General features: G+C 38.8%; 1 protein-coding gene across 4 annotated transcripts in view; it reads left to right on the plus strand.

Annotated features, from left to right (window-relative positions):
* The first annotated feature begins 1116 nt into the window (after positions 1–1116).
* Aldh18a1 (aldehyde dehydrogenase 18 family member A1) overlaps positions 1117–20580 on the plus strand; it is a 43487-nt gene continuing 24023 nt past the window's right edge. Inside the window, exons 1-6 of one of the 4 annotated variants that reach the window (XM_005008038.4) lie at positions 1117–1257; positions 3748–3862; positions 11102–11316; positions 12626–12775; positions 12868–12972; positions 20085–20243. In XM_005008038.4, coding sequence (XP_005008095.1) covers positions 3775–3862; positions 11102–11316; positions 12626–12775; positions 12868–12972; positions 20085–20243 — 717 coding nt within the window. In that variant the 5' untranslated portion in view covers positions 1117–1257; positions 3748–3774. Of the gene's footprint in view, positions 1258–3652; positions 3863–11101; positions 11317–12625; positions 12776–12867; positions 12973–20084; positions 20244–20580 lie in introns of all 4 variants that reach the window. The other 3 variants (XM_013143548.3, XM_003479760.5, XM_063245164.1) reach the window with 3 other exon arrangements.

The following is a 20580-nucleotide window of genomic DNA, read 5'->3' on the forward strand; positions in this document are numbered from 1 at the left end:
CACTAATGTTATGCAATACAGTTCTGGAAAATTTAGCTAGAGCAATGGAACAACATAAGGAAAAGGAATAAAGTAAACTACCGTTACTTGCAAAATGACATGATACTCTACATAGAAAACTGCAAAACCTCTACCAAACAATTTCTAAATTTAATAAGCAAATTCAGTAGCATAACTAAATGCAAAGTCAACATTCAAAATCAATAGCCCTCTTGTACATGAAACTCACTAATAGAAAAATTAGGGAAACAATACCTTTCACAATAGTTAAAAAAAAAAAAAAAAAGGAGTACCTAGGAGTCATTCTGACAAAGGAAGTAAAAGAGCTCTACATTGAAAACTACAGTACCCCAAAAAGGAAATTAAAGAGAATGTCGGAAAATGAAAAGCCATCCCTTCCTGTGTGTCCTTAAGGTGCACTTTTCTTAAAAGTACAATTTTAAAATTATAGTTTTCCTTGTCTCCTAATTTTTTTCCCTTCTTCACAATCAAGTACTGCGCCCACCCCAAACTATGTGCCCATGCAAGAACGTGCCCTCCAAGAAAAACAGTAAGCAGCCAAAAAAAAAAAAAAAAAAAAAAAAAAAAAAAAAAAAAAAAAATCTGTACTACCATTTTAACAATTGATCTGCATTCGCCTTCGGAATAATTCCAATCAGTGAGTACATTCACTATCTCAAAATGCAATATTCTAACAACTTTGCTGAAACAATTGAGCTGAGATCGCGGGGGAAGGCTCCGTGACAAGAGTTGACGGTAGTGCCCAGATTTTCCCACCTAAACAGCCAAAATTTGCTGGGCTGGGAGGGGGGAGGCGCTGTAATAAATTGACGCCACCTATTTCTGAGGTGAGCCGAGGCTATAAACGGTCAATATCAACAAGCACACCTTTAAAAATCCACCAACAGCTAGGCTACCACCCGAAATGCTCGCCAGGCTGCTTGGGGATGCGCTGGAAACGACGCTCGCCGGGCCCCGCCTTCCCCAGCTGGCTCCAGTCTGGAGAGAGCCCCGCCACGTGGAGCGCGGGCGGGATTCTCGTAGGGCGCCTACGCCTACAGCGCTGCGCAGCTCGCTGCCTTCCGGGTGCCCCACGTCAACAGCGTAAGCCTGGCGGCCTGGGTTTACGCCAACGGTGCTGACGTGACGTCCTCGTGGGGTACGTAGACGGAAGAAAACCGAGGCGGAGCGGGCGCCCGCAGCAGCCCGGCGTGGAGCGCCGCCGGGAGGGTGGCTGGCTGAGCGCAGGCGAGACAGGTAAGCGATGCGGGGAGGCGGGAGTGAACTCCGGCTCGGGCGCCGGGAGGCAGGTGCTGGCGCCGGGGTCGCGGCCGGCGGGTGTGGGCGCGGCCTAGAGATCCCTGCTGCAGTGGGCCCGCGGCGCGCTGCAGGGCTCCGGCGTGGTGCCGTATGCCACGGCGCAGACTGCCAGGCTCTACAGATGCCTTCAGGCCCCGACCTCCCTTGCCGCAGAAGACCAGGTAGGAGGTTTAAAGACTGCAGCTTTCTGTGCCAAGTCCGGACCCAGCCTCCTGTGCACCTGCGGTGGTCGCGGCGGCGGTACCAGTAATCCGGTTTATAACGTACACATAAGGACTCTCAGGGGCCTGTGTCTGCAGTTCTCCGTGGCCTGATGGGCACTTGTGAACCTCTCTGCAGCCGATCAGTTCCCTCACCACCGCCAATTGCTGTGTGCTATATGGTGTGTGAGCCTTCCTAGTACAAGGGAGTTTCCTACCCTCGCCCCCTCCTTATTGTCCTCTGCCCTCCTAAAATGATGAGGTTTATCATCCAGCCTTTGTCTTTGTGTTTGAATAGTAAACCGTGTGTTTCTGGGTGATGTTTTTGGGACTGCGGTTCTGTTCCGTGTCTAAATCAGGGATAAGGCTTTCTGTTCAGAACATGTAAGAAGATACTTGAGAATAAGCCTGAGTCAAAACCAGAAACTTCCCACCTAATGACATTAAGTCTAACACACACACACACACACACACACACACACACACACACTGCGCCCTCACCCTTTGCTTCTTAGGATTATCTATCTGTCTGCTTCTTGAGAGCATAATAAACTGGCAGGGTGAACCATCTGTTGGAGTAGTGAGGAATTGGACTTAAACTCCAGTGAGCTTCCGCCACTCTAGAAAAAGTGGAGCTGGGAAGAGGCCTGAGATGGGGTTTTCTGGGTTAACTCAATGGACCTTAGACATTCAGAGCTTTCAATTACCTTAGATAAGAGGAGGTAAACAGTGTATAAGTGTGTGTGATCGGACCCATCAGTAACTCTATTGACTTCATCGCCTTATGACAGGTACTGGAAGGCGGGGGGGATTATAAGCCATATTAGTACCCAAAAGACAGAAACAGGAAAATGTTTACTGAGCCCAAGCACTTTGCGTGTGTTATTTAACACTCGCAGTAATTTCATGAAGACTTTTCTGTTATTGTTCCTGATTTACACATGAGGAAAGTGAAGCTTAGAATTATTAGGCAACACTCCAAAAGGCACATAGAAGTACAACTCAAACCGAAGTAAGTCCAGCTTTGAAGCCTGGGTTCCCTATCCTTTTTACCATGCTGTCGGTAGGAAGTTGTTGATAAACCAGTTGGGAAAAGTGACAGTAGCACATGAATCAGGTAAAAGCTACCTGCAGGTTAAATCCAACCAAAAAGGTTTGAGTTGTGGGGGAAAGTTTCATAAAGAAAGTAGAACTACAGTTTAATGTTGCTATTGGATTATTTTACTCTCTGGCTCTCTGTAGGTGTTTTAGAGAATTGGCATGTAACCAATTATTTAACAACCATTGAAGGAATTTATATAAATGACAAACATAGATCACGAGCTTGTATTCTATTTCAGTGTTATGCAGAAAATGGAAGCCAGCAAATACATCCTTCACATATTGAGTTGCCTGCCTGATCCCATATGTTTTGTAGGAGATACTCTTGTCTATCTCTTCTTTCTCCCATTTCTGTACCTTGTTGCAGTATAAATTGTGAAACAGTATATTCCATTCCTTCTTGCTTCTTTGCTAGATATTTGAGGAATGTTTAAGAAGAGAATTGGAATATGTCCACAGTAAATAAAACATAAATTAGTTGCTCAAGCAAAGCAAGTATTTTTCTTGTCTTGAGAAAACACCAGTGTCTCTGTAGCATAATAAAAGCTACAGTAATAAATGGCCTTTCCATGTACATGTTGGAAGATGTTGCCTATCTTTTTTTTTTGAAGAAACAATTCATCTAAAGCAAGTATGTTCAACCTGTGGCCCACTGTTTTGTTTTGTTTTTGCCCTTTTTTTAGGTTATAATAAAAAATTTTAAAGGAAAATTTATAACATACACATTCACTATTTTATGTTTTATATGTAGTACAAGATCTTCTTCACCAGCACAGAAAATCAGTGAGCTGCAAAATGGACATGCCCACCACTAGTTTAAGCTAGAGAAGGAAAAAGCAAAATGCTCATAACCACCATGTCCTCAAAAGCTAAGATTTCTATCCATGTGCTCATCTTCTACAGGATATGCTCATAGTCATTTAACATGCTAACATGGATTGGGAGAGTCAGATTTTTTTAGTCTGAGATTCTGGAGAGGAGGAAGAAAATCATTTACCTTTTTCTTTTTCTTTTTTTTTTTGGTACCACAGATTGAACTCACAACCTTGTGCTTGCCAGACAGGTGCTTGTACCGCTGAGTTAAATCCCCGTCCCCATCATTTACTTTTAAAAACACATTGTGCAGATACCGGATTAGTGACTACGTCTCACCATGTTGAGTCAAGTTTACCGCTCTGGATTCCAGCCCTTCAACCAGCGTCTTCTGCCTTGGGTCCAGTCCACAGCTGCCTCCAGATTGTGTATGTATCAATTGATGAGTAGGTGAAAGGTTTGATAGTCAAGTGGGTTTCAGGTAAGTTTTTAAAGGGGAAAAATATAGTTTGGCAAAGCTGGACGAAAGCGAAGAGAGTGCCTGCTGACAAAATGTGCCAAGTGTGTGTACTTGTTAAAGCGTTCCCTATAGTTATTTCCCAATGATTGTTGTACAGTTTGTTTGTACAGGCTATTTTTTACTCATTTTTTAAAAGTAGTTGTCAGATTTTGAAATAAAACAAAGACGTCCACTACGTCCTTTACCCAATTTCACCCAACATTTTGACCAAGTTGTTGACATTGAGATCATCAAGATACAGAATATCTTAATGATATAGGCTTTTTCATGTTTCTCTCTTTTAATTACTATTCCCTGTTCCCTGGCCAAAACTAATCTAAAGTTTTAATAATTTTATCATTTTAAGAATGTTGTATAAATGGGATCACACAATACGTGGGTTTTAAAAAACTCAACGTGATGTTCTAGATATTCATTGAGCTTGCTGTATCAGTTGGTTTGTTTTTGTTACTGAATAGCATTTATTGTTAAAGGTACACCATAGTTAGTACAGCCATTCACCCACTGAAGGACATCTGGAAAGGATATCTGAGTTTTTACCTTTTTTATTTCTATTGTGAATAAGGCTGTTTTGAACATTTGTTTACAGAATTTTTTGTGAACATAGTTTTCATTTCTCTGGATTAAATGCCTAAAACTTCAACTGTTATTTTCAATGGTGGTTGTGTTATTTTCAATGGTGGTTGTGTGTTTTATAGGAAACTGCCAGTTTTTGCAGGGTAATCACTATTTTGCATTCCCACCAGCGATCTGTGAGTGATCCACTTACTGTTTCTTCATGAGCACTGTATATTATGATTTTTTTATATTAGCCATTTTATGTTTGATACCATATTGTGGCTTTAAGCTTTCCCTAATGACTAATGACATTTAACGGCTTTTCATGTGCTCATTTGCTGTTTATGTAATGCATCTTCAGTGTAGGGTCTGTCATATGTTTTGCTAATTTTTAACTGAATTTGGATGTTTTTCTCCTGTGAAATTTTGAAGAATTCTTTCTTACGGATACTAGTCCTTGTCAAATACATGATTTGGAAACATTCTACACCAAGTCACATTGAATTTCTTCCCTAAGACTCTTCATTTTCTTACCAGAATCTTTCACAGAGGCAAGACTTTCATTTTGATGACAGCCAATTTATATTGTTTTGTTTTGTTTGTTTGGTATTGGGGATTGAACCTGGGGCCCTTGCACTGAGCTACATTCCCAAATCTTTTTGTCTTTTCTTTGTTTCTTTCTTTTTGTCTTTCTTTTTTATTTTTTGGTGCCAAATCCAAGGTCTCACTCTTGTTGGACAGGAGTTTTACTACAGAACTAAATCCCCAACTCCACTATCAGACCTTTTTATTTTATAGCTGGGCTGGAACTTGAGATCCTTCCTTGAGATCAGGCCTTGCCTGATAGATACAGGCATCAATATGGACTACCATTCCCAGCTTTAAATTTTTTTTTTTTTTGTGAGTTGTACATTTAGGATCAAACTTAAGAATTCTGTGTATATCTCTACATCCTATACATTTTTTATTTTTTTCTAAAAATGAGTTTTTATGATTTTCATGATTTTACGTGTAAATTCATGATCCATTTGAGATTAATCTTTGTAACAGGTGTGTAAGGTTTAGATCAAACTTTATTTTTTGACCTAAGGCTATTTAGTTGTTCTGGTATCATTTGTTGGGGCACACTGTTTTTTAAGTTAAGTATTTCTTTGATATCACTTAATCTTGCTTATCATCTGGAAATACATCTGTTTCCCATTCATGTAAAAAGAAGTGTAAAGATTTAGAGTATAAACTGAAACCTGCCTCCCTGAAATTTAAAACTGGCTCTGCTACTTATAAATTAAGTAACTTAGTGACTTAAAACAACAGTTGTCTATGAAGGTCACAATTGTATGGGTTGGCAGTTTGGACTGGGCTGAACTCACAGTGATTATGTGTCTTTGTCAGCTTTCAGGCTGATTCAGGACTGATTGCTCTGAACAGGGGCCCCTGCTGGAATGTGAGATCATCTCTCTTCCATGTGATCTCCCATCTTCCAGCAGGTGGTTCACAGGTTTCTCACTTGGTGCTTGTGGGCTCCCAAGAACAGCAAGACAGGGACATTGCAAGACCTCTCAAGGATTAAGCGAAGAATTTATGTTGTTTTTTGTGCTACCTTGTTCTGGTCAAAACACATCAAAAGGCTAGCCTACATTCAAAGATTGGGAAAATAAACTTCATCTGCAGAATGTTGTGCTCATATTTTTCAATCTGGTAATGGTGATAAATAATTTATCTGGGCCTCTGGTTCCTTATTTATAAAATGGAGATCATAATAATACTCATAAGGCTTGACTCATAATTCAGAAAGCTGATAAGATGGTAGCAGCTAACACTTTTTTGCAAAGCTGGCTAACACCAAGTGTTTACTTTGTTTTAGTCCCTGTTCATGTATAAGTTGTCTTCTCTCTGTAGCAGTTTTATGAGATAGGTAAGGTAGAAACAAGAGGAGGCATTGAGATTTTAATTTAATTAGTATGGCTGCATAACCTATATCCATCATTTTTACAGCCTTAATCATTGTACTATATGTATAAGATAGTCTTATACAGTACTACTTAGTACAGCTGTTAGTATATAGTAAAGGTTCATTTCAGTATTTTATTGTCAACATTGTAATTCTTTAAATCTGTTTATAGAAGTAAGCATGTTCTGGTCTGTTCTAGAATTTTAGATTACTTTAAATCCAGATTTTTCTGAAGTTCAGAGCTTTGTGTACACTCAAAATGATGGCCAGAACAGCAGAAAAGAAATAAAGACAAAGTTGAACAGTGTAGTGAGGAAGACCTAGGCAATGGAAGACCAAGAAGAGAGGGGGAAGTCATGGCAGGGATCCTTTTTGAGGCCTGGAAGAGTCTTGTTGATTGCTGGACATGAGGACTCTGATGAAGTAGTAAAGGGCTTCTCATCCCTTGGCCTTTTATCCATGCAACTTCTGAGGAATGTGGACATCCCTCCTCCCATCCAAAGTGTCCCACATACATGAGTACACACATACACCATGATAGCACCCTGGGCCTGCTAGGGAAACAGATTTTCAGGGCTCAGTGCCTAAAGGTTCCTTAGAAAATAAGAAAAAATGAATCATCCAGAAGCTGTGGATTTTCCTAACTGATTAAGGTCTTCTTAGTTCTCAGTACAAACCTTAAAAATATAATGTACTACAGAACGTAAAAAATGTACCAAATGTCAGTCTGAAGATAAACTGCATTGTTCAGCAGAAAACCCCCAATGTCCTGTGTCCCATGAATCTTGCCTGATGCTAAGATGCACTGGACTTGACTGAGTTATCTGCTTGAAACCTTACTGATAATTGTGACCTGCTTTTGAATCCTCTAAGCTCTACTGTACTGTGACTCAGTTGCCTGCAGCCACGTGATGTTTCTCTGCCTGGGACTTAGTTGTTATACCATCCTTTACTAATGTAGATATGGACTTGGCTGTTGGATTCTCATTGGTTTCTACCATTTGATCACCTGGACTGATTTACTGCCCACCACCTGTGCTCATAAGGTGCCCTATCAGGCTGCCTTCCCGTGCTCGTACCCTTCCAAGTCAGAACATGCCCTGCAATGGACAGGACAGACAAATGGTCAAAAGACTTAGTGCTGACAGCTTTCAAAGGAGTACGTGAAACTTGACATTCCTCTGAGTTCCACAAATACTACTAATGATCGCAGATCCAAACCCCAGTAGAGAAAGTCTGTCCCTCTACTACCTCTGTTAGGTAACTGGGACCAAACTGTCATGTACAACTTTTAAGCTTAGCCTTGGGTATATTTATTGCTAAAGATGATATCCCTGAAGACAGGGTACCCATATTGATTAGCATAGTGAATATAGGCAGCCCAACAACACACCAAGTCCTTTGGGGACATCCCCAGCTGAAACTGCACTTGTGCCTCCAGCAAGGATGCAAAAGCCACAGTTCTAGCTCAGTTGATGCTTTACTGATAGTTGCCAGGAGCTAGACTACACCCTGTGTGAAAAAAGGTGTTATGGTTTGTGTCTAGATGTCCCCACTAAAGCCCCAGACAGTCATAAATGGGGCTTTTTCAGAGGTGACTAAATGTAAAGTGTGATTGATTTATTGTGCAATGCTAGGATTAAAGGTGGGCAATTACTAAATCAGTCCACTGATTGATTTGCATCACCCTAATCCCGGTAGCCTGGATATAGTATAAAGGATAAAGAGAGGCTCATCTTGTCCCTTGTTTGCTTGCTTTGCTACCTTCTGCCTGCCATGGACTGTTTCTCCTCTCCAATCCTGTCTGCCATGCCATCCTACCTTAAAGCCTGCTCATTAGAGATTCAAACCTCTACAAACTGTGAGCTTAAGTAAACCTTTTCCCCCTTTAACTTTGGGTGTCAGATATTTCATTCAAGTAACTCAGACAAAAGGTCAGTTTATCTTTCTTGTAGTGCCAGAAACTTGAAACATAGTAGCTTAAAACATAATTATTTAAGGGAGGGAAAAAAAAACTCTACCCTGAAAGAGGCCAGGGGAAAAGAACGCACTTTTTTTTTTTGTCTTTTTCCTTTTTATCGGTACCAGGGATTGAACTCACGACTGCCTGCTTGCAAGGCAGGTGCTTATGCCGCTGAGCTAAATCCCCAGCCCCGAGAATGAGCTTTTGCCTGCTCTACCTGTCGTAGTGGCAGCATAGAGAATGGAGAGTAGGCGCTAGATTATGGTAGGGGAAGTTTGTGGCCAGGGGATAAGAGGTGGAGAAATTGAAAAATTTGTAAATACAAAAGGAGGTATGATAATGGCTAGTTCAAATGAAGATAGTTACTCTGTAATGATACAATTATAGCATTAATGGTGGTTTAGACCAATTATTTTAGTGTCAAATATTTTAGTTGCCTGGAATGATACATAGGAAGTTCTTTGCAAGGAATGGCTTAAAGTTTGTTCCTGCCGAGAACCTAAATTACCCATCTCATCTTTTCTTACTTCTTGATCTTAGAGAATCCCAACTAGGGGAAGGTGTTTTTACTGACCCCCAAATTACTGATCTCCTGCCTGGACCCCCACCCATCTGCCATGTATTTTCTCTCCTTCTGGTCAGTTACAGTATGCAATGAGAAATAAGTAGCAATGGCTCAAGTGGGATAGCAATGAATTTCTCTTCTTTCTTCCTGTAAAGAAGCCAGGAGCCCTACAAGGAGACAAACAGTCCAGGGCTTGCAGAGCAGCACTTCGGAGTCATCAGGGATTTGTGCTCCACATACTCTTTCACAGTTCCTATCTTGTCTTGTGGTCCTGCAACAACAGACAGAAACACTGAAACATCATCCAGGATTTGAAGGCAGATTTAATGTCGGATGGGCACTGACAAGGAATCAATTATCCTTCAAAATGTCAGGCCCTGAAAGCTCAGGAAGGAAGGTTTTTATGGGGTCTGCAAGGGGAAGTACAAATGCAGAGTACTTGGCTGTCTTTGACTGGTTCTTACAATATGTATTATAGTGACCAGCTGTCTATCACAGTGACCAGCTGTTTCTAAGAAACAAAAGTGACAGGAACTGTAAACCAGAGCTTTTACCTGGGCAACTAACAATCTGAACACTGAAACTTTCTGGCATGGAGGAGTGGGCATTTTTTGCTACAGTACAAAATGGATATTTGAGCTGTCACCTTATACTCGTTTACTAAGAGGTAAGATGGAAAAGGAAAGAAGACAGTACTTGTCTTCTGTTAAGGAAATCCCTTAAAACATTGATACACACAACTTGTTAGCCAGAATGTAAGTCACCTGCTCTGATGTAGCTGAGCAAGAAAAGCTATGAAATGTAATGCTATGTCCAGGGGTCCGTTCATTTGTGAGAAGGGTCTTCGGCAAGCAGCTGGTAGTAGTTGAGCTGAGAAATGGTAGAGTTCCTTGCTCGATATTTGGATTTTTACCCTTTTACTCTTTTACCCTTTTACTTTGCAGCTTATTAATTAAATTGTTTCTGCTTGTAAGTCTTTTACAGAGTTGCAGGAAAAAGTATCGGAGAAAGATTACTTGGGAATAGATATCCAAAGAGATAGAAAATACCTAACTCTGCTATTGCTTTCCCTTCAAAAAGCTTTCCTTTTGGCTTCTTTTATCATTGTTACAGGCATCTTTATTGATGCTCTCATGTCAGAAAGAAAAACTATAGATGAACTAATTGTGATTTTTGGGCAAGGGAAAGTTAAAGAATTTAAGGTGTGTCACATATGTGTACCAACTCCCCACAATGAATGTAAATATCATATATTACAAACATTAATTAAAATTCAAATCTTAAAGATTATGATTTTTAAATTATGAAAAACTTATTCTTTAATGTCTATGGTAACCAGACTTTCCTTCTTTTTATAATGGTACAGTTTTGTTAAAAGCATACATTTTTCTGACTACAAAAACACTGTAATGTACTGCATAAACTTGGAAAATACAGGAAAGAAAAAAAAACTGCCTATAATCTTATCAAGAGATGTGTTAATATTTCAATTTGTTTAATTTGTCTTTTAATACATTTAGACATACATATGAAACTAACATGGGCATTTTCCTGTTATTAAAAATTCTAATGTTAATCTTCCTTCTTTCTTCTGGACATTTGCTCTGCTTCTGATTTTTCCTATCATAAATAACATTCTTATAAACAATTTTCCAATAAATTTCCTTTTCTCCATCTCTAACTTGTTCTAGAATAAATTTCTGAACATGGAATTGCTGCATCTAAAGACTGAGCATAGGGTTTTGATACTGTTTACAAGCATGTTTTCAGGACATTTGTCCTCTTCAGCAGTGTTTAAGTGCATGTGACCTATGTAACAGGGGTAAACTGCATACACTACCAGGATAAGGACATGCTAAATATAGTTTTGATAATACTGGTTTCACTTATTTAATGATAAAGCTGCCTGCAATACTAGCACTTGAGAGCCTGAGGCAGGAGTATTGCTATGAGTTTGCAGTCAGCCTGGGCTACACGGCGAGACTGTATCTTAAAAAAATAATAATAATAAAGCTGTCTTCTGGCAGCTGAACTGATTAATATTGTACATGTATCTTTTCATAGAGAAATCATATTGTATTTTTCTTGTATTTGACTTTGGGAATTACAGATTGTGGCCAGCATTCAGCCATGAGACATGTGCGTTCTTGGAGCAACATCCCCTTTATCACAGTACCCCTCAGTCGTGCCCAGGGAAAGTCCTTTGCCCACCGCAGTGAGCTAAAACATGCCAAGAGAATCGTCGTGAAACTCGGCAGTGCTGTGGTGACCCGAGGGGATGAGTGTGGCCTGGCATTGGGGCGTCTGGCTTCTATTGTGGAGCAGGTAATTGCCAAAGTGGAAGACTCTACTGAGCTGAAATAGTCTTTGTTAGTTCCACCATATCAACTTGTAAAACTAATCTTAATGTGTGATCACTTTAATCCAACTTGAGAACACTCTTTGTGTAGATACCAGTAGCACACCAGAGCAAGAAAAGGGGATGTTAAGGTGCGCATAGTATATACCATGTAGCTCAGTTTCTTATATTTCTTAGTGATAAGGAGCTATGCATGTCAGTGATTCTTCATTATGGCTGTGAATTACATCATCTGAGCCTGGAGATAGCTAGGCCTTCTTCCCAACTATAAAATATCTCAGGGACATGGCTCAAGCATCTGTTTAAGTACCGTGGGTAAATCTGGGTAGATGGATGTAAATACTGAGTTGTTCTTTCTTCTTTTTTCTTTTTCCTAGTTTGGTGGTTTGAGTCAAACCACTCATTCAGATATCCCAGAGACAGACAAAAGCTTTTTCCTTCTAGCTATAGCACAACTCTGTCCTCCATAGTCATATTTTCAATTTTTTAAAAATACCTTTACATGGGGCTGGGGATTTAGCTCAGCGGCATAAGCACCTGCCTTGCAAGCAGGCGGTCGTGAGTTCAATCCCTGGTACCGATAAAAACGAAAAAGACCCAAAAAAAAAAAAAAAAAAAAAAAACCCTTACACCAGAGTTGCTTGCCTGAAACCTAATGGAATCTTCATGTTTTCTGTATTATGTTGTCATCAAATCTGCCTCCCATATTGAGTGTATCCAATCAATTCAGTTTAACAAATACATATCAAGGAGTGTCTTAGTTTTATATTGCTATGACAATTCCACAGATAGGTAGTTTATGATAAACAGAAATTGATTTGGCTCATGATTCTGTAGGTTGGGAAATCTAAGCCGAAGGGTCACATCTGATGAGGGCCTTGTTGCCATAATGGAAGGACAAAGAGAAGAACACAGAGCCTCAAACCTTTTATAATAGTCATTAACACATACATGATGGTGCAGTGCTTGTTACCTGTGCACCTCTCACTGGGCCCTAACTTTTCAACACTATCAAGTTTCCAACATATGCTTTTTAGGGGGCACATTGAAATCACAGTAAGAAACTAGATTGTGAGGGGTATAACAGTGCTGTCTCATCTTTGCCCCCATGGCAGCCAGTATTGGGACTCCCAAAAAGGTTAGATCAAAGCAGTAAATATCCAAATAGTGATCCAAATGACAGAGTCGGGTAGGGCCAGAGATGGGAAAGTCTGCCTGGGCTCTCCTGTAGGGAACATAGAATAATACAGTGACCTTTTCCTTCCTTAATGCCAGGTATCGGTGCTACAAAATCAGGGCCGAGAGATGATGCTGGTGACCAGTGGAGCTGTAGCCTTTGGCAAGCAGCGATTGCGCCATGAGATCCTTCTGTCTCAAAGCGTGCGACAGGCCCTGCACTCAGGGCAGAACCAGCTGAAAGAGATGGTGAGCACTGGTTCCCTCACCCTGTAACAGGGATCCTTATATTTTGCTTTCCCTCATTCTCAGTCGTACCTTGTCTGATTGGTATATTACAGGCAATTCCAGTCTTAGAGGCGCGAGCCTGTGCAGCTGCCGGACAGAGTGGGTTGATGGCCTTGTATGAGGCCATGTTTACCCAGTATAGCATCTGTGCTGCCCAGGTGAGATTTGGGGCTTTGCAGGGGGTATGGAACCTATGAGGGAGATTATTGTGGAGCCAAGAGCATTATGAGCAGGGCTCGGGAACCAGATGCCAGGATAGTCTTGTTTCATTGCTTTCTGCTTAGGAGAGTTGGAGAAAGTCTTTAAGTTTGTGCCTCAGTTTCCTCATTTCAGTAATAATATCAGTGCCTATTTAAGAGTTTAGAAAATCTATGGCAAGTATTTAGAATAATGTAATAAAAACTTTATTGCAGTGAAAGACACACTACCATTAATCTGCCTCAAAATCTTCCTTTGCTTTGAGTACTTATCCCATCATGTTGCCACTGTCTGAAGCAGTTCTAGAAGCCTCTTTGGTGAGCATTTTTATAAGATGTGCTCAAAATACAATAAATACTGCTACTAAGTGCGATCCAAAGAAATATAAGTTCATAAAAATATGACAGGGTGTCGTATTCTATCCTGTTGAGGTCTGGCACCATGAGACATCTGGTTTCTCCCCAAAGTTGAAATGACCATAAAAAGTTAATGTTTTGAACATAAAGATAACAACAGCACAACTAAAGATACTCAACAAGGAGGACTTTCAGAACTGCTTCAGAAAGTGGCAAGAGTAATGGAGTAATTGTATTTGTTCCATGTATTCAAATAATTCCATGTATTTGAAGTGAGGAGGAATATTTTAAGGGGGGGTTAATAGTAGTGTGTCTTTGTAGTACAGTTTTAAAAATTTGAACATTAACGATGCATAATATCACATCCCTATAATCCTAGCTAAGGCAGAAATATTAAAGAGTTTAAAGCCAACCTGGGCTGCATAGCAAGTTCAAGGTGAGCTTACAATATAGTGAGACTCTAGAAAGAAATAAAAAGTTAACTATTTCAATTATATGCTTTATGTATGCCACATTTTCTTTATTCATCTCTTGACAGGCACCTAGGCTGCTTTGACATCTTGTCTGTTGTGAATTGTGCCACAGTAAACATGTGTATTGCAGGTATCACTGTAGTATGCTGACTTTCTTTTGGCTGTATACCAATGACTGGTGACACTGGATCATATATGTGGTAGTCTTATGTTTAGGATTTTTTTGTGTATGTGCTAAGAATCGAACTCAGGACCTTGCACTTGCCAGGAAGGCACTGTGCATCTCAGTTAAATCCCTGGCCTTATATTTAGTTTCTCTGTGTTTAGTTTTGGAGGAACCTCCATGCTGATTTCCACAGTGTCTGTATTGGGTTATAGTCCCACCCATAGTATACAAGAATTCCTCTTTCCTTGCATCATCACCTGCATTTACTGTTTTTCATATTCTTGAAGACAACTATTCTGACTGGAATGAGACAGAATCTTGGATAAAGTTTTATTTCCTTGATGGCTAAAAATGTTGAACATTTTTATGTATCTCTATTGGCCATTTCTATTTCTGAGAGTGAATTTGAGAATCTAATTTGAGAATTATCTGCATTTTATTTGTCTATTTATTGATTGGACTATTTATTCTTTTGGAGTTTTTGAATTCCTTATATATTCTGGGTTTTCACTCTTAGAAGAGTAGCTGACAAGTGTTTTTTCTTATTTTGTGGACTATCTGTTGTTTCCTTTGCTGATGCAATCCCATTTGTCAATTCTTGCTATTATTTCTTGAGCTATGGGAGTCCTATTGAGAAAGGGAGGGAGTCCATTGAGGAAATCATTGCTGGGGTCTGTATTTTCAAGTGTTTTCCAAACAGTTTCAAAGTTTAAGGTCTTATGTTTAAGTCTTTTATCCATTCTTGAGTTGATTTCTGTACAAGGTAAGAGATAAGGATCTAATTCACTCTTCCACATATGGATACCTAGTTATCCCACACCAGTGGTTAAAGGCTGTGCTTTCTCCTCTGTATGTTTTTGGCTCTTTTGTCAAGAATCTGATGGCTGTCCTACATCAGTTTATTTTTCTGTCCTCTATCTTATTCCATTTGCATAAGTGTTTCTTTTCTGCCAGTACTGTGCTTTTTTTGTTACTGTATCTCTGTAGGATATTTTGAAGTTGATATTGTGGTAACCTCCAGTGCCAGTCTTTTTTTAGCTCAAGATTACTTTGGCTCTTTGGGGTCTTTTGTGTTTCCATATGAATTTTAGGGTTATTTCTAATTTGTGACAAATGTCATTGGTATTTTGATGTAGATTATATCAACTCTTTGGATCGTTTTTGGTAATATAACCATTTTAACACTATTCTTCCAATCTGTGAATGTGAGTGGACTTTCCATTTTCAAGTATCTTCAGGTTTTTTTTCTTCAGTGTTCGGTAATTTCATTGTGTAGGTCTTTCACTTCCTTGATTAGATTGATTCCTGGATATTTACTTTAAGATATTATAAATGAAATTGTTTTCCTGAGTTCATTTTCACCAAGTTCATTACTGGTGTACAGAAAAACTGATGATTTTTGAAATGTTTATTTTGTATCTTGCTACTTTGCTGAATGTCTCTTGGTGGAGTCTTTAGGAGTTTTCAAGTATGGGATTATATAATGTCATCCGCATATATATATAATTTGATTTTTTCCTTTCTAATTTGTATTCCTTTCTTTCTCTTGCCTATTTGTTCCAGCTAATATTCCAGTATTGAGTAGGAGTGAGGAAAGTAGATAGATATCCTTTCCTTACTCCTGACTTTAGAGGAAATTGTTTCAGTTACCCTATTCAGTGATACTGTTTTGTCACGTATAGCTTTTATTATGTTAAGGTACGATCTTTCAATACCTGTTTCCTTCATAACTTTTGTCATGAATGAAGGTTGAGTTTTGCTTAGGTTTTTTTGTATCAGTTGAGTTAGATAATGTGATTTTTATCCTTCTGTTTATGTAGTATATTATATTTATTGGTTTGCATATGTTGTACTATTCATATATCCCTGGAATGCAAGCAGCTTGATCATGGTGTGTGGTCTTCTTAATGTGTTGTTGAATTCAGCAAGTATTTTATTAAGGATTTTATGCCTTTGTTCATCAAGGATCTAGTGTATGGTTTCTTTTGTCATTGTTATGTCCTCACTCAGTTTTGGTATCAGTGTGATATTGGCCTTGTAGAATGAGTTTGGAAGTGTTTTTTCTCTTTTTGTTTTATAAAATAGTTTGAGGTTAGGCCAGGGATATAGCTTATAGCTCATCAACATAGCATCTACCTGACAAGTGTGAGGTCATGAGTTGGATTCCTGGTGCAAAAAAAAAAAAAAAAAAAGAATAATTTCAGGAGCATTTTAAAACTCTGATAAAATTAAAACTTTATTACTGCTTCAGTCTTATTGTTAATGATCTGTTTAGATTTCTAATATACTTTCAGTTCAGTTTTGGTAGGTCACATATGTCTAGAAATTAGCCATTTTTCTAGATTTTTCAGTTTATTGATATATAGGTTTTCAAAACAGTCCCTGATGATCTTGTGTATTTCTTGGTGTCTATTGTAATATACCATTTTGTGTGCCTAATTTTATTGGGTCAATCTGGTGGTTAGTTTATCAATGTTGTTTATCTTGTTATAGAATCAACTCTTTATTTCAGTGATTTTTTTTTTGTCTCTGTTTCATTAGTTTTAGCCCTGATCTTCATTATTTTATTCCTTCTTTTGGGTTTGGGATTAGGTTTGGGTTGTATTTTTTCTATGACCTTGAGATGTATCATTAGATTGTTTATTTCCAAACTTATTTCTTTTATCTAGGCATTCACTGCTTGTATCCCACAGATTCTAGTATGTTTCCTTTCTATTTTTGTTTGACTCTAGAAGTTTTTAAATTTACTTTTTAATTTGCTTCAACAACCCATGGATTATTCAAAAGTGTATTTTTATTCCCATTTGTTTATGTAGTTTCCCTTGCTATTGATTTCTAGCTTCACTCTATTGTGACCTTATAAGTTGCAAGAAATTATTGTACTAAGTTTTTTTGTATTTGTTAAGTTTTTGTATGTGTATTTATTAAGTTTTTGTATTTGTATTTGTTAAGTGTTTTGTATTTGTTAAGACTTTCTTTGTGCCTTGAAATATGATCTGTTTTGGAAAAAGGTTTGTGAACTGCTGAAAATAATACATATTCTGCAGTTGTTAGATATTGGCTTAGTGTGTGGTCTATGGTGTAGTTAACTCTGATGTTTATTGATTTTTTGTTTGTTTGTTTGTTTGGATGACCTATCGGAGTAGAGTCTTAAGATCACACACTGTTATTATTTTGGGGTCTGTCTCTTTATGTCAAGTATTGTCTGTTTTATGAAACTGAGCACTGATGTCCAAAGCATATTTACAGCTGTTATTACATCTCTTTTGTGGATTGTACCAATGACCTTCTTTGTCTCTTCTAATTTTGGCTTGATATGAGTATGCCTTTATCAGACATGAGTATAACTACTCCTGCTTGCTTTTGGATTTAATTTGCATGAGCTATCATTTTCCATCCTTTTACTTTCAGTCTCTTTATGTCTTTGCTAATGAGATGTGCTAATTTTCTGGTAAGATACGGGTATTTCTGAACACAGAAAAGTTAGATATTATTTCATGGTCTCCTTAACTTCAAGTGAGTTTCTTCTCTTTGCACCTGGCAGCCTTTTATAGTAGATGTCTTGTTAAGTATTGCAGGTGGTTGGCTTTTTATTCAGTCAGCAAGTATTTATTGATTACCCATGGTGTAATAAGCAAGTCAGATATGGTTCCAGTTCTTAACAAATTTTTAGAGGTTACCTTGAATGTCCTACAACCTTATTTCTACATTATTTCTTTTTACCTATATTTCCTGAATTTTTTATTCAGCTGTATAGCTACATATTAAAGAGAAGCACTAAATAATAATTACTTTATAGTACAACTGGAAAAATATAATTCTGTAAGTTATTATTTTCAAATTTCTTGCTGCTTCTGACGAAACATTATTTTACATAGATGATACTATTATTTATAACTCATTTCAGATTTTGTGTCATTTTTATGCTTTTTTGATTTTCCATCATTTTCATAGTTGTTGTTCATAGTGATGAACTGATACAAAGTTATCATGAATAAGTGACTTGAAATATTCATGTGTTTTATCTCTTTGTTGCTTATGGATGAAGTCTTCAATGTATTTCTGTTGAGAAGGAGATCAGGTTGGTTTCAAACATCTAGGGGCTCAAAGTGATCCTTCCACCTTGGCCTCTCCAGTACTGAGATTTCAGGTGTGCCTGGCTTATATTTTAATTTTTTAAAGTGCTTAGAGCCAGGTGAGCCTGGAACTACGTTTTGATTTTTCCTAAGATTGCTGCTTTCTGAGAGTTAGTTTTTGTTTTTCTTTGTTTGAAATAATGGTAGCATTAAAAGTCAAGGCACAGGGCTGGGAGTTTAGCTCAGTGGCCTAAGTGCCTGCTTAGCAAACGTGAGATTGTGAGTTTGACACCTGGTACAAAAAAAAAAGTCAGTGTACATTAGACATTTGCACTAATACTGAATGCAAGCCAATTCCCAACAAGCACCAACCCCTGGGCCTCTCTCACACTTGTGCCCCACCACCACTCCACAGAATCTAATCAGTCTTTGCCCTTTGCACCTTATGTTATAGTACCTTTTTTCTTAAGCAGACCTACAAAGAAGACCATTAGCAGTGGGTTTTGAGAATTTCCAAGTTGACGCCCAGATTAAAGACTTAAACAAATACAGCAGTTTATTTTTTCTTCGTAGAAACCAAACCAATTTGTCTCAGCAGATTGACATTCTCCAAGCACAAATTTTCCCCCCAGGGACCCTCTTCTACCTTCACTGTCAAATTTCCACCCTTTGTTTTTGATAGTGTTTTAGTGACATGTATTTTCCCTGGACCTTTAGACCTCCTGCTTGCCTCTCCCACACATGTGTTTATTTTTGTTGTTTGATCTTTTGCCAGCATGACTAGAATCTGTATGTTAAGCTTTGACCCAGTTCTATTTTCCACAGACCTAAACTTTTTGAAAAGGAGTACATAATCTTTCCTTCTAAAAATACGCTGCATTCCATCTTCTTTCAAACCATCAACATTTTATTCCCCACTTAAGCAGCTAGTATAGGCCTGGTGTTTCAGAGTTGCTCCACAAGAGAATGAGTGCTTTCTTCCCGGGTAGTCGTGTGATCACTTTGTCAGCATTTTACATCTGCTGCTTCACTGCAGTTGTTCTTGGTAGTTATCATAGCCAGACCTTGATGCAGGCCTTAATTGTCCCTGCTTTAACTGGTAAGTACCCTTATTTTTTAGATCTGCTTCCAAACTTTCCTGCCCTATGCAACAAGGACCTATATCCTTAAACATCAGAGAGATTAAAAACACTTAATCTTGAGCTTCAGGGTTTGCTGCCATTTAATTTATTGCTATTATTCTCATTTACCTTTCTGTATGCCTAACATTGTCCAATGGTCTGCTTGAGCAAGAAAGCAGACTGGTTTACTGTTTCACACACCCAGCTTCCGCTCTTCCTGTGAACACCTTATGATTACCTCCTCTTCTGAGAGGCAGGGCCTGGTGGAAAGCGCCAAATCAGATTTGGAAGTATGTATTCTTGTCCCTGGCTCTTCCCTTCTCTCTGTTTTCTGACAGCCCATGGGATGCGCAGTTGGCCTCTTCCTAGGCCTTTCTACCGTTCTGTTTCTGTTCAACCACGTACAAAAACCATGAGCCAAAATAAGCCTCTCTTCCTCTAAATTGTGGATATTAGGTATTTTGTGCCAGTGACAATAAAGTGACTAAGACATTCCCCTACTTTGAGTATATTATTTTCTTTTTTTTTTTTATTTTATTTAAAAGGAAAAAAGAGAAAAAACAAAACAAAGTGGTGTAAAGGGTACAAGTAATACAGAACTACAAAAAAAAAAAAGTAAGAAATGACCAGTTAATGGATTACACATTATCATCTTAGAGATAGTTGCTCAAAGCACAGTATCAAAGCATACAAAGTGGACATTCAAACAGTGAGACTGCAAACAGTTGTGTTCAATGATCCAAGCAAATACATTAATATGGTCATCTATTTAACACCCCTAAACACACTTGCAGTTGTATTTTTGAGTATATTTTTATACCTTTCCAAGGAAGCGCATCATGTTCCTCCTGCCCATTTTTAATTTACTTAATCCTTTTAGATTTTGGTGACCAACCTGGATTTCCACGATGAGCAGAAGCGCCGGAACCTCAACGGGACACTTCATGAACTCCTTCGGATGAACATAGTCCCCATTATCAACACAAATGATGCTGTTGTCCCCCCAGCTGAGCCCAACAGTGATCTCCAGGGGGTAAATGTGGGTATAGTATTCCTAAGGGTTGAGCATGCTGGCAATACTAATGCACGCTGTGTGGCATGTACTAACACTGGAAGTTTGGCATGAGGAAGGTGGAGAAATTGGGAGAAAAGCTGGCATCACAGAACAGTGGCTGCACGAACTCTTCTGAAGTCAGGGACTGACTTAAGGTGGTACTGTGAGCATGGCTTGTGTATTTCGGTAGATGGCTGCATGTTTGAAAAAGGGATTGCTAAGGGGCACTGTGCTTTGCGGAGGGGACCTGCAATGGCTATCATCTGTATATTTGGGTCATTCGGTTGGCCTAACAGATCCTAGCTGGGTGCTTCTGTGAATT

The sequence above is a fragment of the Cavia porcellus genome, unplaced genomic scaffold (assembly GCF_034190915.1).
Source record: "Cavia porcellus strain 051 isolate PalLab524CR breed Dunkin Hartley unplaced genomic scaffold, mCavPor4.1 scaffold_2, whole genome shotgun sequence".
Classification (NCBI taxonomy): Eukaryota; Metazoa; Chordata; class Mammalia; order Rodentia; family Caviidae; genus Cavia; species Cavia porcellus.